Genomic DNA, 17,874 nt, shown 5'->3' on the forward strand with positions numbered 1-17,874 from the left:
CCTTCAATGGTCTCTTATGTGGTAACTATTTATGCTTAATAATCTGTTCCACCATCTATTTTGCTGTGACACTCTAAGTACTTTTAATCCAGACCTGAAGAGCAGTATGTTGCTCAAAAGCTTTCCTCTCACCTACAGAAGTTGGTCCAATAAAAAATCACCCACTTCTCTCCTTTCTCAAATACCTTCATGCTATTTCACATCTGGTGCTCCTTGATGAAACATAGGAGCCTTGTCCTTAACAGGTTTATTCAAAGTGATACAAGCTACAAAAGTGAGATCTTGGAAGAGTGTTGCTGTTTTCTTAATATAATAAAAATACTGTAATGATAAATAATAAATAGTGTTTAATAAGCATGTCATTAAAAACAAATGTAATATTTCCAAGATCACTGCTTTTATAATTCATACTCAGGTAAAGGAGAAAATTCCTGGAACTATTCATTTTTAGGAGGAGGTTTGCAAGGCTTGACATTCTAGTGAAGGGAGTTCACAGATTGTTAAAGTTTGGGAACCACTGCTATAGGGGCTAGGAATGGAGCAATTGTGGTAGCAAGAGCTCAAGACTCAGAGTGGTCACAGGGAAGGGCCTTTGGGAGAAGCAGTTTGGGGACCCTGGCAGAGGTCAAGCAGTCAGGGGGGGAGGACTGGCTCATTCTGGAGCTGAGGTCCGTGCAGTATGTTCACCGCTCAGGCGCTATCTTCACCGCACGTTCACTGGTGCGTTTTTACAGCCAGTGGACTCACTGCAAACCCACGTGCGGACAATGCCTCGCAGGCTTTGCCTTGAGGTGCGGAGCCTCGACATAGCGTTGACAAGTACAGTGAGCTGCAAACTACCCGCGCCCTGTGTCCGCGGGCACTCATGGGGGAGCGCTCCGGCTGTCCCGCGCCTGGCAACGCCGACCCCGCCTTAGCAGGTCTGTGGGCGGGCGGCGAATGCCCTCGGCCCGCCAGACTCGCAGGGAGCCCCCTTCGTGGCTGTGCTTTTACAAGGGTTTTGCCCATTCCCTCCCTCCACGCCGCTGTCATCGCCCGCCTGGCCAGGACCAGCTGAACCCACACGGCCCGCCTCTGCCGCTCCCTCTCCCAGACACAGCAGCATCCCCAGGGCCGGCGAGACCGCTTCCCCTCCCCCCGCCGGCGGGAAGCAGCGCAGCCACGGAACATGGCGCGCGCTCAAGTCCCAACTCCCCCCCTTGCTCCCGATATCTGCGCATGCGCTGTAGCCTGCGCGGGGGCCGTATCCCTCCGCCAAGCCCCCTTTTGTCGGGGATATTTGTGTAATAAGATAATCCCTGCACCCCAATGGTAAGTGCCATGTGCCCCTCAAAGCGCTGCTGCCTCGCCGGCCCGGGCTCCCCCGGGTTCAGCGCAGAGGGGGCGCACTGTGCTGACCTGAGCCGCCTCTCCCCTCCCGCCCGCTGTGTCCCTCCGCTAGGCGCAGCAGCGGGGACTTTTGTGTGGGGCTTTTGGGCGCCGTTGAGAGGCGGCCTTTGGCGCCCGTGGTGGTTGTTGTGGACGGCGGCGACGGCCGGGCAGGCAGCACGGTAAGGCCCCATCGGCGTGCCCCGTCTCTCCCCCACCCCCCCGGGCCGGCCAAGCTTTTCCAGGTCAGTCTGTGCCTTTGTAGGGCCCTGTTACCGGATGTGGAAGTTGATCTCTTCGCTGGTAAAAAATAATTCCACTTCCCCCGGAACCCGGCGCCGCGGCTCCCTCCGCAGCGCCCAGCCCAGCCAGGATTTCCTGTTGGGGAGAGCGGGCGGGCCGGCCGGCCGGCCTTCCGGGGACCCCGCCGCACGGGGGGCGCCCGGAGGGCTGGGCGCGGGCAGGGCTCTGCGGGGTGGCTGGGCGGGGGTGGGTGTACGTATGAGGGGCGTGGAGATGGGGAGGCTGCGAGGTGTGAAGGGATGGGGGCTCTCTGACCTCCGGGGGGCAAGGGGTCTGTGTGGCGGGGTGTATGTTGGATGTGTGTTGTGGGGGTGGGGAGGCTGCAGTGTGTGAAGGGCTGAGGGGTTGCTGAGCACGGGCAGGGGGAGGCACAGGGGCCGTGGTGAGGTGCGTGTTGGATGTGGGGGTGGGGAGGCTGTGGTGTGTGAAAGGATGGGGAGCTTTCCGAGCAGGGTGGCGGTAAAGGGTCTGTGGTGAGGTGTGTATTGGATGTGGGGGTGGGGAGCTGAGCAGGGGAGAGGTAAAGTATCTGTGGTGGGGTGCGTGTTGGATGTGGGGAGGCTGTGGTATGTGAAAGGATGGGGAGCTTTCTGAGCAGGGTGGAGGTAAAGGGTCTGTGGTGAGGTGTGTATTGGATGTGGGGGTGGGGAGCTGAGCAGGGGAGAGGTAAAGTATCTGTGGTGGGGTGCGTGTTGGATGTGGGGAGGCTGTGGTATGTGAAAGGATGGGGAGCTTTCTGAGCAGGGGGGAGGTAAAGGGTCTATGATGGGATGTGTGCTGTGGGGAAGCTGTGGTGTGAGAGGGAATGGAGGGGCTTGCTGAGCTCTGGGGGATAAGGGGTGTGTGGGGTGGGGTCCAGGTAGGCTATATGGCAGTTGGGAGGCTGTAGTATGTGAGGGGATGAAAGGGCTTGCTGATAACTATGTGGTGGGCAGATAAGGGTGTTTGTGCTGGGGTGCATGTTGGATGTGTGCCATGAGGGTGGTTAGGTTGTGGTGTGTGAGAGGATGGGGGGGAGGCTCCCTGAGCAGTGGTGGGATGCAGATTGGATGTGTGCCAGGGGATTTGGGAGGCTATGGTTTGTGAGGGGATGAAGGGGGTTGCTTAGCACTGTATGTTTGTGTGGGGGGGGTAAGAGTCTATGTAGCAGAAATGCGTGTTCCATGTGTATCCAAAGGACGGGTGGTGCCTGCATTATCTCCTTCGCTGCCTAGTGCCGAGCAAGTTGGCTTGGTTAATATTTGTGAGCTGTGTCCCTAGTGAGTGTAGTGTGCATAATAGTTGTCTCTAAAGCCCAGTTGTGTGTGTGCTGCTGTGGCCCCATCTACTTGTTCTATATAATGTTATTAGTGAGAAGCAGGCTAGTGGGCAGGTGACAGGACTTCTCCAGTAGCTCAGCAGTGGACTTTTTCAAAGGGATGTTGTCTCCAAGGTCACAGCATCGCTCCATTCTTTTGCCCCCACTGTGGCAATCTGACTGTGCATTTCCTGCCTTGCTTTGGGCTGGCATGCAGGTTACTATCATTTGTATCTATTGTAGCTTGTTTGGAAGTATTTCAGGCCCAGAAGTGCTTACATTTTACTGAGGATAAAATTACCCCATTTTGTAGTGTATCATTTTAAAATGCTTGTAATCTTTTGGGATAAAAGTTATAATATACATGTAAAGGTATTCTCATAAGGTTCATTTGTTTGAACTGTCTCCTGTCACCTCTAGGACTCAAATTGGTTTACATGCTACCAGACCCCTGACAACCCCATTTCAAATCTAGGGCTGTTAATGTCAAACCCAGGCTAAGATTCTAAGAATTTACCTCTTAAATCAGTTTTAAGTGATCTCTTGTGCCAGCTACTAAAGTGTTTTTTGCTTAATCTAGTTGGGTGTAATCTGGAGCAAACAGTAGATATTATTCTTAAATTTACGTGGATAGCTATGTAAAATGAACTTTTAAATAGTTATGTGTTTTCACTTGTGTTTAAAATTCAATGTATGTATTAGGGATCTGAATTAGGATAAAAGCTGGTTTGAATAAAATGTGCAATTTAAAATAAATTCCATGTAAACTGAAATCTTCTTTCCTTTAGAGTGTTAAGGATATGTACAACACAAGTTCAATTCCCAGTATACTCCAAATCTAACTCTTGCTCCCAGTCCAGTTTCTCTTATGCACTGTAACAAGGACAAGTCCAAAAGTAAGGAGTCAGACTCAGTTCTCAGTTAGTAGCACCTGGCCACCTACCATTCAAATAAGCCAAGTATGCTCTTCCTGAAAACAGTTTGCCTTCCGGGCTTTGGGCCTATCCATAGGATACTAATTGTCAGGGGTCCTCATTATAGACGTCTTTGTTAAGAAACTGTTTTAATCTGAAATGGGGACAACACGTGTATCCTCAATTTGTACTGCAGACCTGTTCCATTTAAAGCTGTAGTACAGTTCAGGGCATAGTTAAAACATAACTAGACCTTGGCTGTCAACACAAGATAGCGTTTATTAGGGGAATAACAGTTGTAATATAGGTAAGAGCCAAGTGTATGCATTTTGACTCAAGGAAAAAAATATTTTCTAATCTGAATTGTACAATGGAGTCTTATTGATACATGGGCATATTTAAAATTAAAAGTGAAAACAAAACTACTGACAAAAGTAAATACTTTGACTCGCCACATGACAGCAAGTGTTTACTATTCATATCACCTGTTCTCTGAGAGAGCAAACTTTTTTCTGAAGCATATATTAAGTTGAATTTTTGGTTAAACATCTAGAAACAGTGGTTAGCTACCAGTAGGAGCAGAATTGCTGCACTGTTAAAATAAAAGGCTGGCATTATAAAACATTATACATTAAAACAGTTTACTTCTGACAAACTGTATATTAAAATAAAATTTTAATTCTGTACTCTAGTTCAGCTTTTTTAATATCAACCTGCATACTTCTGTGATCCCATGATGATGTGTGGGAATTACAGACCAATCAGTGAGTTATGACAATTTACAAGGAAATAACTCAGTTTGATGGATTTATTTCCTTAAATTATTAGATGTTAGATGATGTATGCATGTGAAAATAAAATTAATGCATCAGAAGTGGTCTTAAGAAGCGTTACTGTATGGAAACTAGTAGTTTAGCCTCTATGCAGGTACTAGTAAAACCATTTTTAGTTAGATGAAAGAGGGTTTTCTTTTATTGGTGGTGACGGGGGCAATACCTTGCCCTGAATTCAACCATTGTGGTATTGTGTCCGTACTGGGAAAATCAGAAACAAGTTGATTTTAGTGACGATATTTTAACACTGATTAGATAATGAAATATAAAATGAGATATTTGTATTTTATTTATGAAATAATTTTTGCCAACACATTTATATATCGATATATGTTAGGAATTTTCAGTGTGTTCTTTGACACCTCCCAGGGCATGTATACAAAATCTAATTGCAAAACCATTAGCCTGATTTTTCAGCGATGCCAAATAAGCTTCCATTGAGTTGCGTTAACTAGGAGCCTGTGCTGGTATAGCCATACCAGTATACCCTTTCTAGTGTGGAAATGGCTTTGCAAACAAACAATTGGTGTAGCGACTACTCATGTTATAGGCTCAAGATATTATCCTCAACCTACTGACATCTTGTTTGTCATGTCTGGAACAAGCCTGTTGATTCATTTTTTCCAAGTTCCAATTTCAGGAATGCAGCTGGAGACCCCAAAGACCATACTGTACTGGTCAGATGAAAAGGACCATCTTCCCCCTACTCTCTATAATGCTCAGTCCCAACTCTACCGAAGTGCAGTAGCAGCACTTAGTTTATAATGGATTCCAGTTTTAAGTGCAAAACTCAACATTGACTATAATATTTTCCTGTAGTGCATATAGGGCTAGATTCTTGGTCTTGCTTGTGTCACTTCAAGCAGCTGGAGTGTCACAAAGTGACCTTAAAGTTGTCCTAAAGGGGCAGCTGAGGATTTCTCTGGCCGGGGAAAAATCCTAGGCTGCTGGTATAAAACCCCTCCTGAGATGCTCTCATGCAGACAGAGGAGTGGTGGGGAATTGTTCTGGGGTGTAGTGTTGTGTTCAACAGATTTCGGGCCAGTGCAGCAGTCTGTAAGGGGCTGTTCTAGCCCTCGTACATTAGGACAGCTCTTTGGTTGCTCTAACTTTTAAGCCAGGGCTGGCTCAGAAGCAGGGAAGTTCATAAAAGATGGTAAGAGCCACCCTTGCCAATATCCACCCCGGTATAAGAACATGCACAGTGGCGTCAGGCATGGGCTTGATGCCACTGAAAATTGCACACGCATTTCTCAGCTCCTAAGAACAGCCCTGAATTCCAAAAGCTACCAATATGCTGAGAAATCTACAGTAGCTTCTGGGAAGTACTATCCAGAGAAGCTGCAAAATCATATAATTTAAGGTCCAATGTGATTGTGCACAAGTTTGTTAAAAAAATAACCCATTTTGAGTTTGTGTAAGTACAACAAACAAACAGCACTCCAAAAGTAATATTAGAACAGTGTTTTCACAGGTAATTTTTAATTAAAAAAAAAATCAACTTTAGCTGAGTAGTCATGAGAAATATAATTAGTGATACGTTTTTTGTGTATGGAAAGTTTCTAAGTGCACAGAAAGTCTTTCAGTGAAAGAACTAGTTGGTTCTCAACAACTATAATATCACTGCTGCTCAGTGCTGTAAGTTATATAATTTGATTTTATTTTGTTACTAGTTGACAATGTAATTTTTATTTTTACTCTTGTCACCACAAGATGGCTCCGTGAACATTTCTTTTGGTATCCTATGAGAAAATTAACTGTACTTGTAGGTCACTGAAAATTAGATGAGTTTATGAATGTAGAAATTTCAATATGTAAACTCCTGAAAAAGAATACTTTGTCTAACTTTTAACCTAGCCAGTAATAAACATATAATGGATAAATGACATGACAAAATTGCTAATTTTGTTTGTAATCTTCCAAGTCCTTTCCTTTGCCTTGGTTGGGACGCTACTTATTAAGTATAGTACAGTTCAGTTAAACATCATTAAGACATCAAAATTAAATGTTAAGAAAAGCAAAAATAAAGTAGTATAATTTGAAAGGGAATGCTACAGCAGTGATTCAAATGAACAAAACAAACCCCCTGACAAAGTGTCTTCAAATATCTTTTAGAGTGTGGACTGAAATATCTAGTGGGAGCAACCCCACAGGGCACCACAGCAAAAGTTTATATACTTGCTCCTTGAGGGGTGGGCTTGGAAATTCTCAAAAGAAGGTTGCATCAGAGTTCAGACACCCCATTGCAAGACTGATGAAGTTTTTTTTATATACAGCTTGGTTCCTCCTCCTGTAAAAATACAATCACAAAATCAAAGAGAAATTAGACTGTGATGTTCATGAATTATGTTGAGAGTGGGTCAAAACTTGGAATTTAACAATTCTCATCCTAATTTTGGAATTTGAATTCTGACATTTCAAAAATTCCTTTTGTCCCATATTGGAACGAAAAGTTGAAATTTACTGTGAAATAAAATATCTGAACAATTTTTTGTTTTGCAGTATTGAAATGACCATATCAAAGGTTAAAGCACTTTGTTTCATCTTTATCCATTAATAGAATGGCTCATTTCCCCCCCTCAAAACTATTTTCACAATTATACTGTAGCCTTTCAGGAATATACTCTTCACTTTTCTCCTGTTCTTGACTTTGTTGTGGAACAGCCATTCATAAATTATTAGTTTGATGTTTTCTATTGCAAAGATTCTTCCTGACAAGAGTAAAAAGACAGTCCCCTCTCTTAATGAGCTGGTTTTACTTCCTTATGCTAAAAGACAGGCTAGTTCCTGATACTAGCAGTAATATAGATGTTTACAGTGCTAGTCATCTTGTTCTCACTCCTCCATTTCTCAATCAGGAACTACCATAATTAAAGATATCACAAAGAAACTTTACAAATTCATTGGTTTTGTGACTGATTTTGGCTCCATTTTAAAAAAAATGAAAATAATAATAGTTTATTGGTATTTCTTTCTGAACTTCCCTATCATTTGTGTAATGGAATTGGAGCTGTTTTGTAATAATTTATAAATACTGTATATTGACCTGACTCTTGGGATTTTTGCTGTATGAATGTGTTGTTTTTGTTTAATAGGGGACTGTAGGGAAAAGGAAGCAGCGAAGGAAAGAATGGCTCAAGATAAAACACTTGAGCAAATATTTGAGAATTAAGAGGCAATTCCAGTTCAGGAAAGAACTATGCAGATTTAATAAGGGTCACTTTAGCAAAGGTGTGAGAGGGCGCTTGTTCAGCGCAACCAGGCTGACACAGGCACCCGTTAGACTGAGCGTCTGAAGAAGTTAAGGCCTGCCTAAGTTACCATCAGACAATGATGTGCCCTTCACTCTAAAAGCTTTGTTCCTATTCATAAATAAATACTACTTTGTTTTTAAGAAGCCTGTCCGCACACTGGGCATCACTAGTCTTGGACTGCCAAAGGGAAGAACCTCAGGTGTCCAAACTCAGTTGGACCTGCAGGGTGAGAACAGTTGACATGCAAGGTACTGTAGTCCAGGCCCTGATTTAAGTGTGGGAGAACCGGAATTCCACCCCAGGACAGATAAAGGCATGACGAAGTGCACTCATGCATCACACTTCTCATAAACTATGACTAATATAATACGATCTGACCACTGTGTCGTGCATGACTGGAAAGTAAATTGGTAAAACCCCTTCTCAGTCTTTGCAGATGAAATCATTGATAAAAGAATGAAAAGTTCATTATATGTTTTGGCTAGTAGTTTAATTCTGGACACTAATTATTTAATTTTTAATATTGGGTCTTAGATAGGAGTCAGTGGTTTTGCAAAGATGTTCTGGGGAGTTCTTGTAGAAAAGACATGTTTAGGGATGTTTTGCCACATAGGTTTACTTTTTTCCCTCCCCCTCAAAAGCAAGATCTGTACAGTTGTAAATATACAGGTTTCAGTAATTTAACTGTTTGTTTTTTCAGCTGTGAATAAAATTGTTATAGTCATTGTCTTGGGACAGTGATTAGCCAAAGTTATGCAAAAGACCATATGTTGCCTTGAAAAACCTAAATGGATGGAAACCTAAAATAAAGTGCTGTTTTTCAAAGACACCCATTTTACAGAAGGGGAATATTAAGTGCTTTTTTTTTTTTTTTTTTTTTTAAGTTCTATAAGCTGTGTGACTTTGGGAGGAATACAATTAGTACTAGCAATTACTAGTTGTAATTTAACATGCCATATCTTATGTAGAACTGTTATGGAAAGTTTCAACCAAATTTTGCATGCTGTTTTGTAGAGGCAGACTTAAAACATTAGCTCCTATCGAGTATCTCTGAAAAGTTTCCTAGGTTAATTTTATCCACTTTAATCTCCAAAATGACTTAACCTACAAACTTTGCACTTGATGTGTCTTAGTGCCTTTTAATTATCTTAACAGATGTGTTGAAAATAGAAAAGTGGCTTTTCACATAATCACGGCTTTTCCCTTACCCGTAAGGTTTTTAGGGTGGACTAAATGAGATGATAATGGAGGCATCACAAATAGACTTATACTCTGAGCATAAGGAGCATGGAAGAAGTCACAGAAATGGTTGTGGTAAAGGAGAAATAAAAGATTGAGTTATTGAGTCCAACGCCTTTCAGAGTTACAGGGTGTCATACAGAATCTCCACTCTGGGTACAGTATACACAAACAACATAAATCTACCTATATATTACTTGCCTTGTGAAGTCCATAAACTTGTTGAGGCTCCTAAAACATGCATAGAAATATAACCATGTGTACTATTAAAATCAGAATGTCTAAAATTGAAAACAGAATTTTATCCATATGTCCTAAAATTACTATTTCTACCAATTCTGAATATTTATAATAAAATAATATGCTGAACAAGCACTATCAAATTGATATCAGTACTATCTATTGCCATCACCCAAAAATTATATACACTTAAAAAATAAAATACTATTCACATATTTCTACTTCAAAAATACTACTTAACAGATCATCTTCATATGGGAAATATATTAATATAGATAATAGAAAAATGTTTAAATACTCCTCTGAAGAAATGTTCCAGCAATTAAGTCTATTACCAAACAAACCCTTTCCAGCTGGAAAGAGAATGTCCAGATAGGGTAGTGTGTGAAGCTATGAAACAGCTGGATGTTTTGAATATGAATTTCATAAATTTTAGAAAGCATGGGGTTTTGTGTGTGTTTATATGAGCATTTGACAGATCAGATAGGAATTCTCTTTCATACTTAACTATTTCTCTGAAATGATGAATTCTGGATCTTTGGTTTTATTCTGAATTTTAGTTCAGTCATTTTGAGTCACTTATAGTGAGCATGTCCACTGCTTCTAGTGCTTGGCTATGGATTTCCGTTTCAAGTTTTATTTTTTTGTTTTGTGAATTTTGACAATTGATCCGGCTTTTGTGTATTTACAAGGTGAAGCCACAACTGCCCCCAAATTCCTTGTCCTCCCTTTTTTGGCAATGCAAATCAACTTTTTTTGACATATTAGTGTCACCATACAGTAATAGTCCACTAGAGGAAATTCTGTAGAAAAGTTATCAAAAGCATTGTGCTTCCTGTCTATATCATAGTGTATTTTTAGCATGGAAGCTCCTTAATTAATCAAAGTAAATATCTTTTCTGAAGGTATGCAATGCCAGTGGGAAATATGAATGGGGACATAAGTAGCCAGAAATCTTTGGTACTGTTTGTTTCCTTGGTACCAATGTTGCTGCGCTAGGTTGCAATCAATACCAAGTAATGGAGTATAAATCATTGTTTATTTAGAGTCTGTTATTTAGTTCAGTCTAATTTGAGGCTGGAGTAACTTTTAAAAAAAGAAAAACCTTCCACAGCTGTGGACAATAATGCAAGAAGGAATATTAAGTATTAAACTCTTCACCCAACTTCAACTCTATTTGAATGTCCAAAAAAGGTTGCATGAAAGGGTTGGCTGTGTATTAAGCAGGTGAGGAAACTTGTTATAATGCCTAAAACATCATCTAATTTTTAAAAGTCTTGCGCCCCCCCCGCCCCAAAAAAAAAAATTATAGAAAAGAAAAATGATTGGTTTTTAAAAAAAAAACTCTGGTAGCATTTGTACGCGTAAGAAGTAGTGTCAATTTACTGTTAAACTTTTCATCATTTTCCTCCTATGTTATTTCACAAGATGTCCTTGGTAGATTTGGGAAAGAAGCTTTTAGAAGCAGCACGAGCAGGTCAAGATGATGAAGTTCGCATTTTGATGGCAAATGGAGCACCTTTTACCACAGACTGGGTAATACATTTTTTTCATTTGTTTGAAATGTTTTTACATTATTTTTGTTTGTGATATCTTCCCTGGAAAATAGTGTAACTAAATTATCAGAAATCTATACAATCACATAAACCTACATTGAGGTTTATGTATATTCCCATATTGATTCTGAGGTTGGACGTTGGACTATAGCATTCCAAACTGAAACTGGCTAGTTAATTGTATTGTCTGACCTAGGAATTAGGTACCCAGGACTATTTTGGGCACTCTGAAGTAATTGATGATTGTGAACTCTGAATGAGTTATCTTTTAACGGCAGTCCAGGTAGACTTTGGAAAATATAATAAAGTATGTACATCATTCAGAAAGAAAGCTCATCCTGATTACATGACCATGTGTTAGTTTAGGAAGAGGACCCAATTAATACCTTTATTCTAATTGCTGATGATCAGCGGAAGTAAGGTCAATGACAAACACCAAAGCTGGAAGTTGGTAGAGTTGGAACATTTACACCTCTACCCCGATATAACACTGTCCTTGGGGGCCAAAAACCTTACCGTGTTATAGGTGAAACCATGTTATATCGAACTTGTTTTGATCTGCCGGGGCACGCCGCGCCCCCCCCCCCCCCCCGGAGCAGTGCTTTGCCGTGTTATATCCGAATTCTTGTTGTATCGGATCGCATTATTTTGGAGTAGAAGTGTATGTGACCTTGAAGAGGCAAGCCATAGACAGTGGTCTTTTCTCTGGATAATGGGAACTTGTCAGCAGAAAATCTCAACTTGGAACTCCTTCTTTTTATATCTTGTTCTTTCAACCTGCTGCTCCTTCTTTCCGTGAAATTAAAAGGGAGAAAGATAGGATTAGTAAGAGAAATAGCGTTAGAAGTGGTTGACTGATGCCTGAGTTCTGTACCTCCAGGATAGAAGAGACAAAACAAAAGGGTTGAAAGTGAGTACTTCATGCTGTTTTTTTTTTGTTTTTGTTTTTTTTGTTAATAGTCCACTTTTGTACCACATTACAGTTGGGAACATCACCACTTCATCTAGCAGCACAGTATGGGCACTATTCAACAACGGAAGTATTACTTCGAGCTGGTGTAAGTCGGGATGCGAGAACCAAAGTGGACAGAACTCCATTGCATATGGCAGCATCTGAAGGCCATGCAAACATAGTAGAAGTCTTACTTAAGGTAGAAACTTATTTTTATGTTATCTGCCATTTGAAACTGAACCTGAATCTAGAAGACTAGTTAATCATAAATCTGCATAGGTGTAACTTTCTTTAATCCCTCAATTGGCTGAAAATGACTTTTTAAATAATTTAAGAGCTTTTTAAAACTTTAACATCTGTACTAGAGGTACAGGTGGCACATTCTTTTTCCCATTCAATTTTGTATTTTATTTTTAAATATTTGTTACAATCAGTGTGCTTTCAGGCAAATTGTTTATTGGCATCCAAAAATAAGACTTCATAATGCAGTACTATATAAATAAAAATCTTCTAAAACCTACACATGTGATCCTAGGAATTACTTAATCCTTTGAGTTAATGTGTGTGGTAATTACTATAAAGTACTTTTAATGAAATAGTAATTATAAGACAGCAGGAAGTTCCTTGCAGCAAGCAAGTGAAAGAGAATATTTTCGTCATCTTGGACATCATTACATTTGCAGCATTTTGCAGTTAAAACAGCCTGTGCTTATTTGATTTATGTAATGTTTTTGTTTGCAGCATGGTGCTGATGTTAATGCAAAGGACATGCTAAAGATGACTGCTCTTCACTGGGCTACAGAACACAATCACCAGGAAGTGGTTGAGCTCTTAATAAAATATGGAGCAGATGTCCACACACAAAGTAAATTTTGCAAAACTGCATTAGATATTGCAATAGACAATGGGAATGAAGATGTAGCAGAAATATTACAGGTAACTTTTTGATTTATGATGCAGATATAATTTACAGAAAGAAGCTGACCGTCTAAATTGTTAATTTAGTAGTTGTAGGAGGTTGCATGGTGATGAGCATAGGTTTTTCTCCTCTCTGGTCCACAGCATAGAAGTGAGATGATACTAATACATATTAGTTTGTGTAAAAATTGGCTGAAGAATGCTTCTAGCCCCTGCCAATCGAAGAAGGAAGGGCCTTTAGGCTTTTTAACTTGCTCATTCTGATTTACAGAATAGCTGGGATAGTTTGCAGATGGGGTATGGCAGCTAAACTTTAAGCTACAGACGTCTCTGACAATATGTCCTGGCTTCAGTGTTAGATAAGCTTCCCATGTCTGGCTAAATTAGTTGGTGAGGGTTAGAGAGGGAGGAGATGCCCTCTTCTTGTTGACTAGGCACCAGCCCAACTTTCTATACTAGTGAGGATTGGTTCCATTATAATGCGCAGATTCACACAGCCAGGCTTTTTGGTTTACTGGTACAGTTGCTTGCATGGTAGCTTCACAACTTTTCAGATGCTGAGATTATGTAGTTTTATATAAGCTTCATGGTTAAGTGGGCCGCTTTGGCCTAAAATAAGTGAGGGTATTGAGTATTCACTATTGAAATGCTAGGGAAACAGGTGTTGGTGGCAGTCTGCTGTTTCACTTCACTCAGATTATGTTGCCTTTATGAAGCAAACAAGAAAGTCTAAAGTTGCAGCCTCTTGGCCACAATTTACCATAATTTCGTCTGAGTCCTCATCGGTCCTTGTTCTTTCCAATCTGCCTGAAATAGCTCCTAGATTATTACTTTGAGGGAGGGTGGGAGTGGGGGCTGACTGACTGTAGATTTACTTTTTGGTCAAGTCTAATTTACCTTCTCCTGTGGAGGAAGCTGTCATTTAAAAAAAAAAACAAAACATTTTTATTGAAGTATAATATGTTTGTTTTTAATATTTGTTTGCAGACTGAATAGTATTGTTGTCTTTTGACTCCTAGATTGCAATGCAGAACCAAATCAATACAAATCCAGAGAGTCCTGATACTGTGACAATACATGCAGCCACACCACAGTTTATCATTGGACCTGGAGGGGTGGTGAACCTTACAGGTCTGGTATCTTCTGCAAATATATCAAATGCAACACCTATTTACATGCATTTAGGATAGTTACTGGGATTTTATACATGGTTGATTTGCCATTTTATGCAAAGACTATTAAGAACAGTGATGGTAAGATTGCAGCAGGTGCCTTATTCCTCTTTGTTGTCTTTTGCATATTATAAATATCCAGTTACTCAGAATAATAATGTAAATTGAGGTAACTCATCAGAAACTGCATTAACCTAACACACTTGTCTTCAGAATAGCACTTTTGGTTTATAACAAGACCAGTATATGTCTTCACTGTGAAAAATAGGGACTTGTGTGACATTCTAATATAAGTCTGTGAACTGACTTTATTTTTTCTTCTACTAGATGAGACGGGAGTATCTGCTGTACAATTCGGAAATTCATCAACATCAGTATTAGCTACATTAGCAGCTTTAGCGGAAGCATCCGCTCCACTGTCCAACTCTTCGGAAACGCCAGGTTAGAAAGCAAAGTAATTTATTTGCATTGAGTAAACGAACACAAAGAATGTGGAGATAAAGCTTTTGGCAGTGCAATTTGTCTGAAAATGGGTTGAAATTAATTTTAAGAATACTGAAAAATTAATACCCATTTTGCTCAAATCACAATGTATGAGGATCATATCATGTAAAATACTTACCACATATAAGACATAACTATTTCAGAGTAGGCCTTTTTTGTTTTCATTTACAGTTGGTATTTCTGAATCTACTGGAGGTGGAACACATTTTTCATGAAACATGACATCATTCAAGAGCCTATAGTAGGATCAAAAGCTGGTTTCTGACCTGCTGTATTACTAGTTGGGAGAAAAACTTTTAATATCTGAACATTAAACATTTTGTTTAAAGTATCAGGGGTAGCCATGTTAGTCTGTATCCACAAAAACAACAACGAGTCCGGTGGCACCTTAAGGACTATGCCCAAATAAATCTGTTAAGTTTTCCTGGGTAAAAAACCCACTTCTTCAGATGCATGGTGCCACCAGGCTCCTTGTTGCATTTTGTTTAATGTCATATTTTTTTAAACTAGGAAAAGATGGCTATAAAATACAGCATTCAAACAAAACACACTCATCATGTAAAGACCACTAAATAATCTTCAGTATATTGGATTAAATCAGGGGTGGGCAACCTATGGCATGTGTGCCAAAGGTGGCACGCGAACTGATTTTCAGTGGCACTCATACTGCCCGGGTCCTGGCCATTGGTCTATGGGGTTCTGCGTTTTAATTTAATTTTAAATGAAGCTTCTTAAACATTTTAAAAACCTTATTTACTTTACATACAACAATAGTTTAGTTTTATATTGTAAACTTATAGAAAGAGCCCTTCTAAAAACATTAAAATGTATTACTAGCACGCAAAACCTTAAATTAGAGTGAATAAATGAAGACTTGGCACACCACTTCCGAAAGGTTGCCGACCCCTGGATTAAATTGTTAACTAACTTGAGTGCAGCCCATAAAATACTGAAGCACCTTGCCGACAAATATAACATATGAATGTAGAGCTAAATACTGCCTGGATAGCACTACTAATGTGACCAAAGATACTGGAAAATGTATTCACTGTTCTAGGAATCCTACCAGTGGGGATAGGACTGGGGAACACTCTTCTGGGCACATATTGCTGCTGCACTGAAAAGGAGCAACATGCATCTTCAGCTAGTATCTGCAGCCATCTATAGCATATGTCACTCTGCAAGGCTGTGGGAGGACAGAGGATCAGTTGACTGCAGAGATAGTATAAAGTGTCATTAGCCCCAATTACTCTGAACATACAACAGCCTACATCTTTTATTCCTTTTAAAAAAATAATTAAATAGAGGCGTAGCCATCTCCTTCTCTCTTTCGGGAACTCTTAACGAGGCTTGGGATGGCCTGATATTTTCCAGAGCTGGTTTTTACCAGGTAAAATAATGGTTTTTAGCATGTCGGGATAAACTAGGATGAAGTAGTTTAAGGCATTTTCTATTTTAAAAACTGTTTCATTAATGCACGCCATATTACACTTATTTTTAGTTACATGTTCAAATTGTGGCTGCTTCATAGATTAATTTAGGATTGTACAAATAAAAAGTAAAACTGCAGTGGATGTAATACTAATACTTATAATTATAATTCTGAACATTGGAATATCTATACATTTTGGTTTGGTATTTTCTCAAGTAAATTGTGTGTCATGACTCATATTTCAGTTTTCAATATTATAGTCAAAAACATTTGACTATATGAAAATTACAATAATGCAGAGTTGTAGACTTAAAGCATTAAGCGATCAGAAGCATGTAGAGTTGCAGACTACCAGTCCAAGTTCATTTGACTGTGCAGCATTCTATAGGGAGAGATTTGCGCTGGTTAATTCTCTCTCTTTCAAATAAATCAGACTACATTCTCAGAATACTTCAGAGTTTAAATGCTGGAGAAGATCTACAAGATCAGCAGTGTATTTAGGATTCAGTGGTAGATGTTCTTAGATAACTGGCTGAGAGCTCTCATAGGCTCACCTTCACTATTATGCAGTAGAACCCAAGCCAAATACCAGAAATCCATTAAAGATGCAAAGCCCTGGAAAAAAATAAGCTTTACAAATAAAACAGCCTGAAATCTCTAATGGCTTTTAAAATGTATAGCAGGAAAAAGAAGTCATTAATTACATGTGTATCAACACCAGTATATTCAATCCAAAGGGTACAAGAGAGTCATAATTATATGTAAAATAATTTAGCAAACCTTTAGAGTTGGGCATTCATTTTTGGCTCTTATCTTTGCTGTAGCTTCCAAAATATACAACTGTGAATAGATAAGGAGGAAGAGTTAGGTTTGGTGCATATCTTCTGTGTGGATTTCAAACCTTTCACTTCTTTCCCTCTTTTCCAGGTTGGCCTTCGCCCAGTCCCTTCCTACTAGCCATGTATAGTTTAGCAATTAAAAATAATATATTTTACAAAGCAACAGAGAGAAAATGCTTCTCACTGGACCAACAAATAGTTGTTTATTTTAATTGCTATTCCAGTGAATACCCCTAGGTGAAGAGGGGTCTTGCTTCTAAGTGTGTGGTGGAGCATGGAGTGCTCTGCCTGGACGGAAAAACATCAGAGAAGCACATGGTTCCAGATAAATACTTGGAGTGCAACTATAGGTCTGTTCACATCTGAGGTTGAACCCAAGTGTGTGCACAGGATTGCTAACCTGCACCTGCACTTCAAAAAGAAATCCTATCTTTTGATTACTTCTGCATCTCTTAGGATAATGGAATTGCTGTTTCCCTTGGCACTAATGTACCTGCTAGTGTCTAAGGTAGTTTGGTGATTGGTCCATTATAAATACGTATGTACATGGAGAGCAAGGGAAGGGCTATTTTTTCCCCCTCTTTAAATAGAATAACAACATGGAAAATAATTTTCCATCCCCTAATAAGGGGTGTCCCTGCTGCAGGCTCCCCAGTGATGTTTACGTCCAAAAGCACAAGCTTAAACTTTAGTGCCAGCTCCTTGAAAGGTCAGAGCAGTTTGCTGAAGTAACAGACATTTTCACTTTGCAGCCTGAACAGAGACTGTGTGGCGGTAGAGTCATCATTTTTGGCAATTATTGAGCAGTAAGCCTATGTTATACATTTCTTTAAAATAAAGCAAGTTTATTTTAAATTATTTCCTTGCATAACCTCATTGTTTAATATAGTTAATACTACTTTACTTTCTTGCATAAACACTTCCCGAGGAGTGTTATTAGTAATTCCTTAGGATAGGGATCTCTACGGACAGTGCTTCAGAAAGCAATGATTGCAATCATTATTTGAATGGCACAGTCATTTTAAATTGTGCTGTCATTAACTGGAAAGATGA

The 17,874-nt window shown here is 40.0% G+C and overlaps 1 protein-coding gene across 6 annotated transcripts in view; it reads left to right on the forward strand.

Annotated features, from left to right (window-relative positions):
• Nucleotides 1-1,261: 1,261 nt before the first annotated feature.
• Nucleotides 1,262-17,874, forward strand: part of GABPB1 (GA binding protein transcription factor subunit beta 1) — a 37,339-nt gene continuing 20,726 nt past the window's right edge. The window contains exons 1-6 of one of the 6 annotated variants that reach the window (XM_050966656.1): nt 1,262-1,311; nt 10,877-10,984; nt 11,988-12,155; nt 12,698-12,892; nt 13,894-14,005; nt 14,374-14,487. In XM_050966656.1, the coding sequence (XP_050822613.1) occupies nt 1,309-1,311; nt 10,877-10,984; nt 11,988-12,155; nt 12,698-12,892; nt 13,894-14,005; nt 14,374-14,487 (700 nt within the window). In that variant the 5' untranslated portion in view covers nt 1,262-1,308. Of the gene's footprint in view, nt 1,312-1,427; nt 1,551-2,103; nt 3,186-5,494; nt 10,676-10,876; nt 10,985-11,964; nt 12,156-12,697; nt 12,893-13,893; nt 14,006-14,373; nt 14,488-17,874 lie in introns of those variants that run through there. The other 5 variants (XM_050966660.1, XM_050966658.1, XM_050966655.1 and 2 more) reach the window with 5 other exon arrangements.

This window comes from Gopherus flavomarginatus, chromosome 9 (assembly GCF_025201925.1).
Source record: "Gopherus flavomarginatus isolate rGopFla2 chromosome 9, rGopFla2.mat.asm, whole genome shotgun sequence".
In the NCBI taxonomy this organism is placed as follows: domain Eukaryota; kingdom Metazoa; phylum Chordata; order Testudines; family Testudinidae; genus Gopherus; species Gopherus flavomarginatus.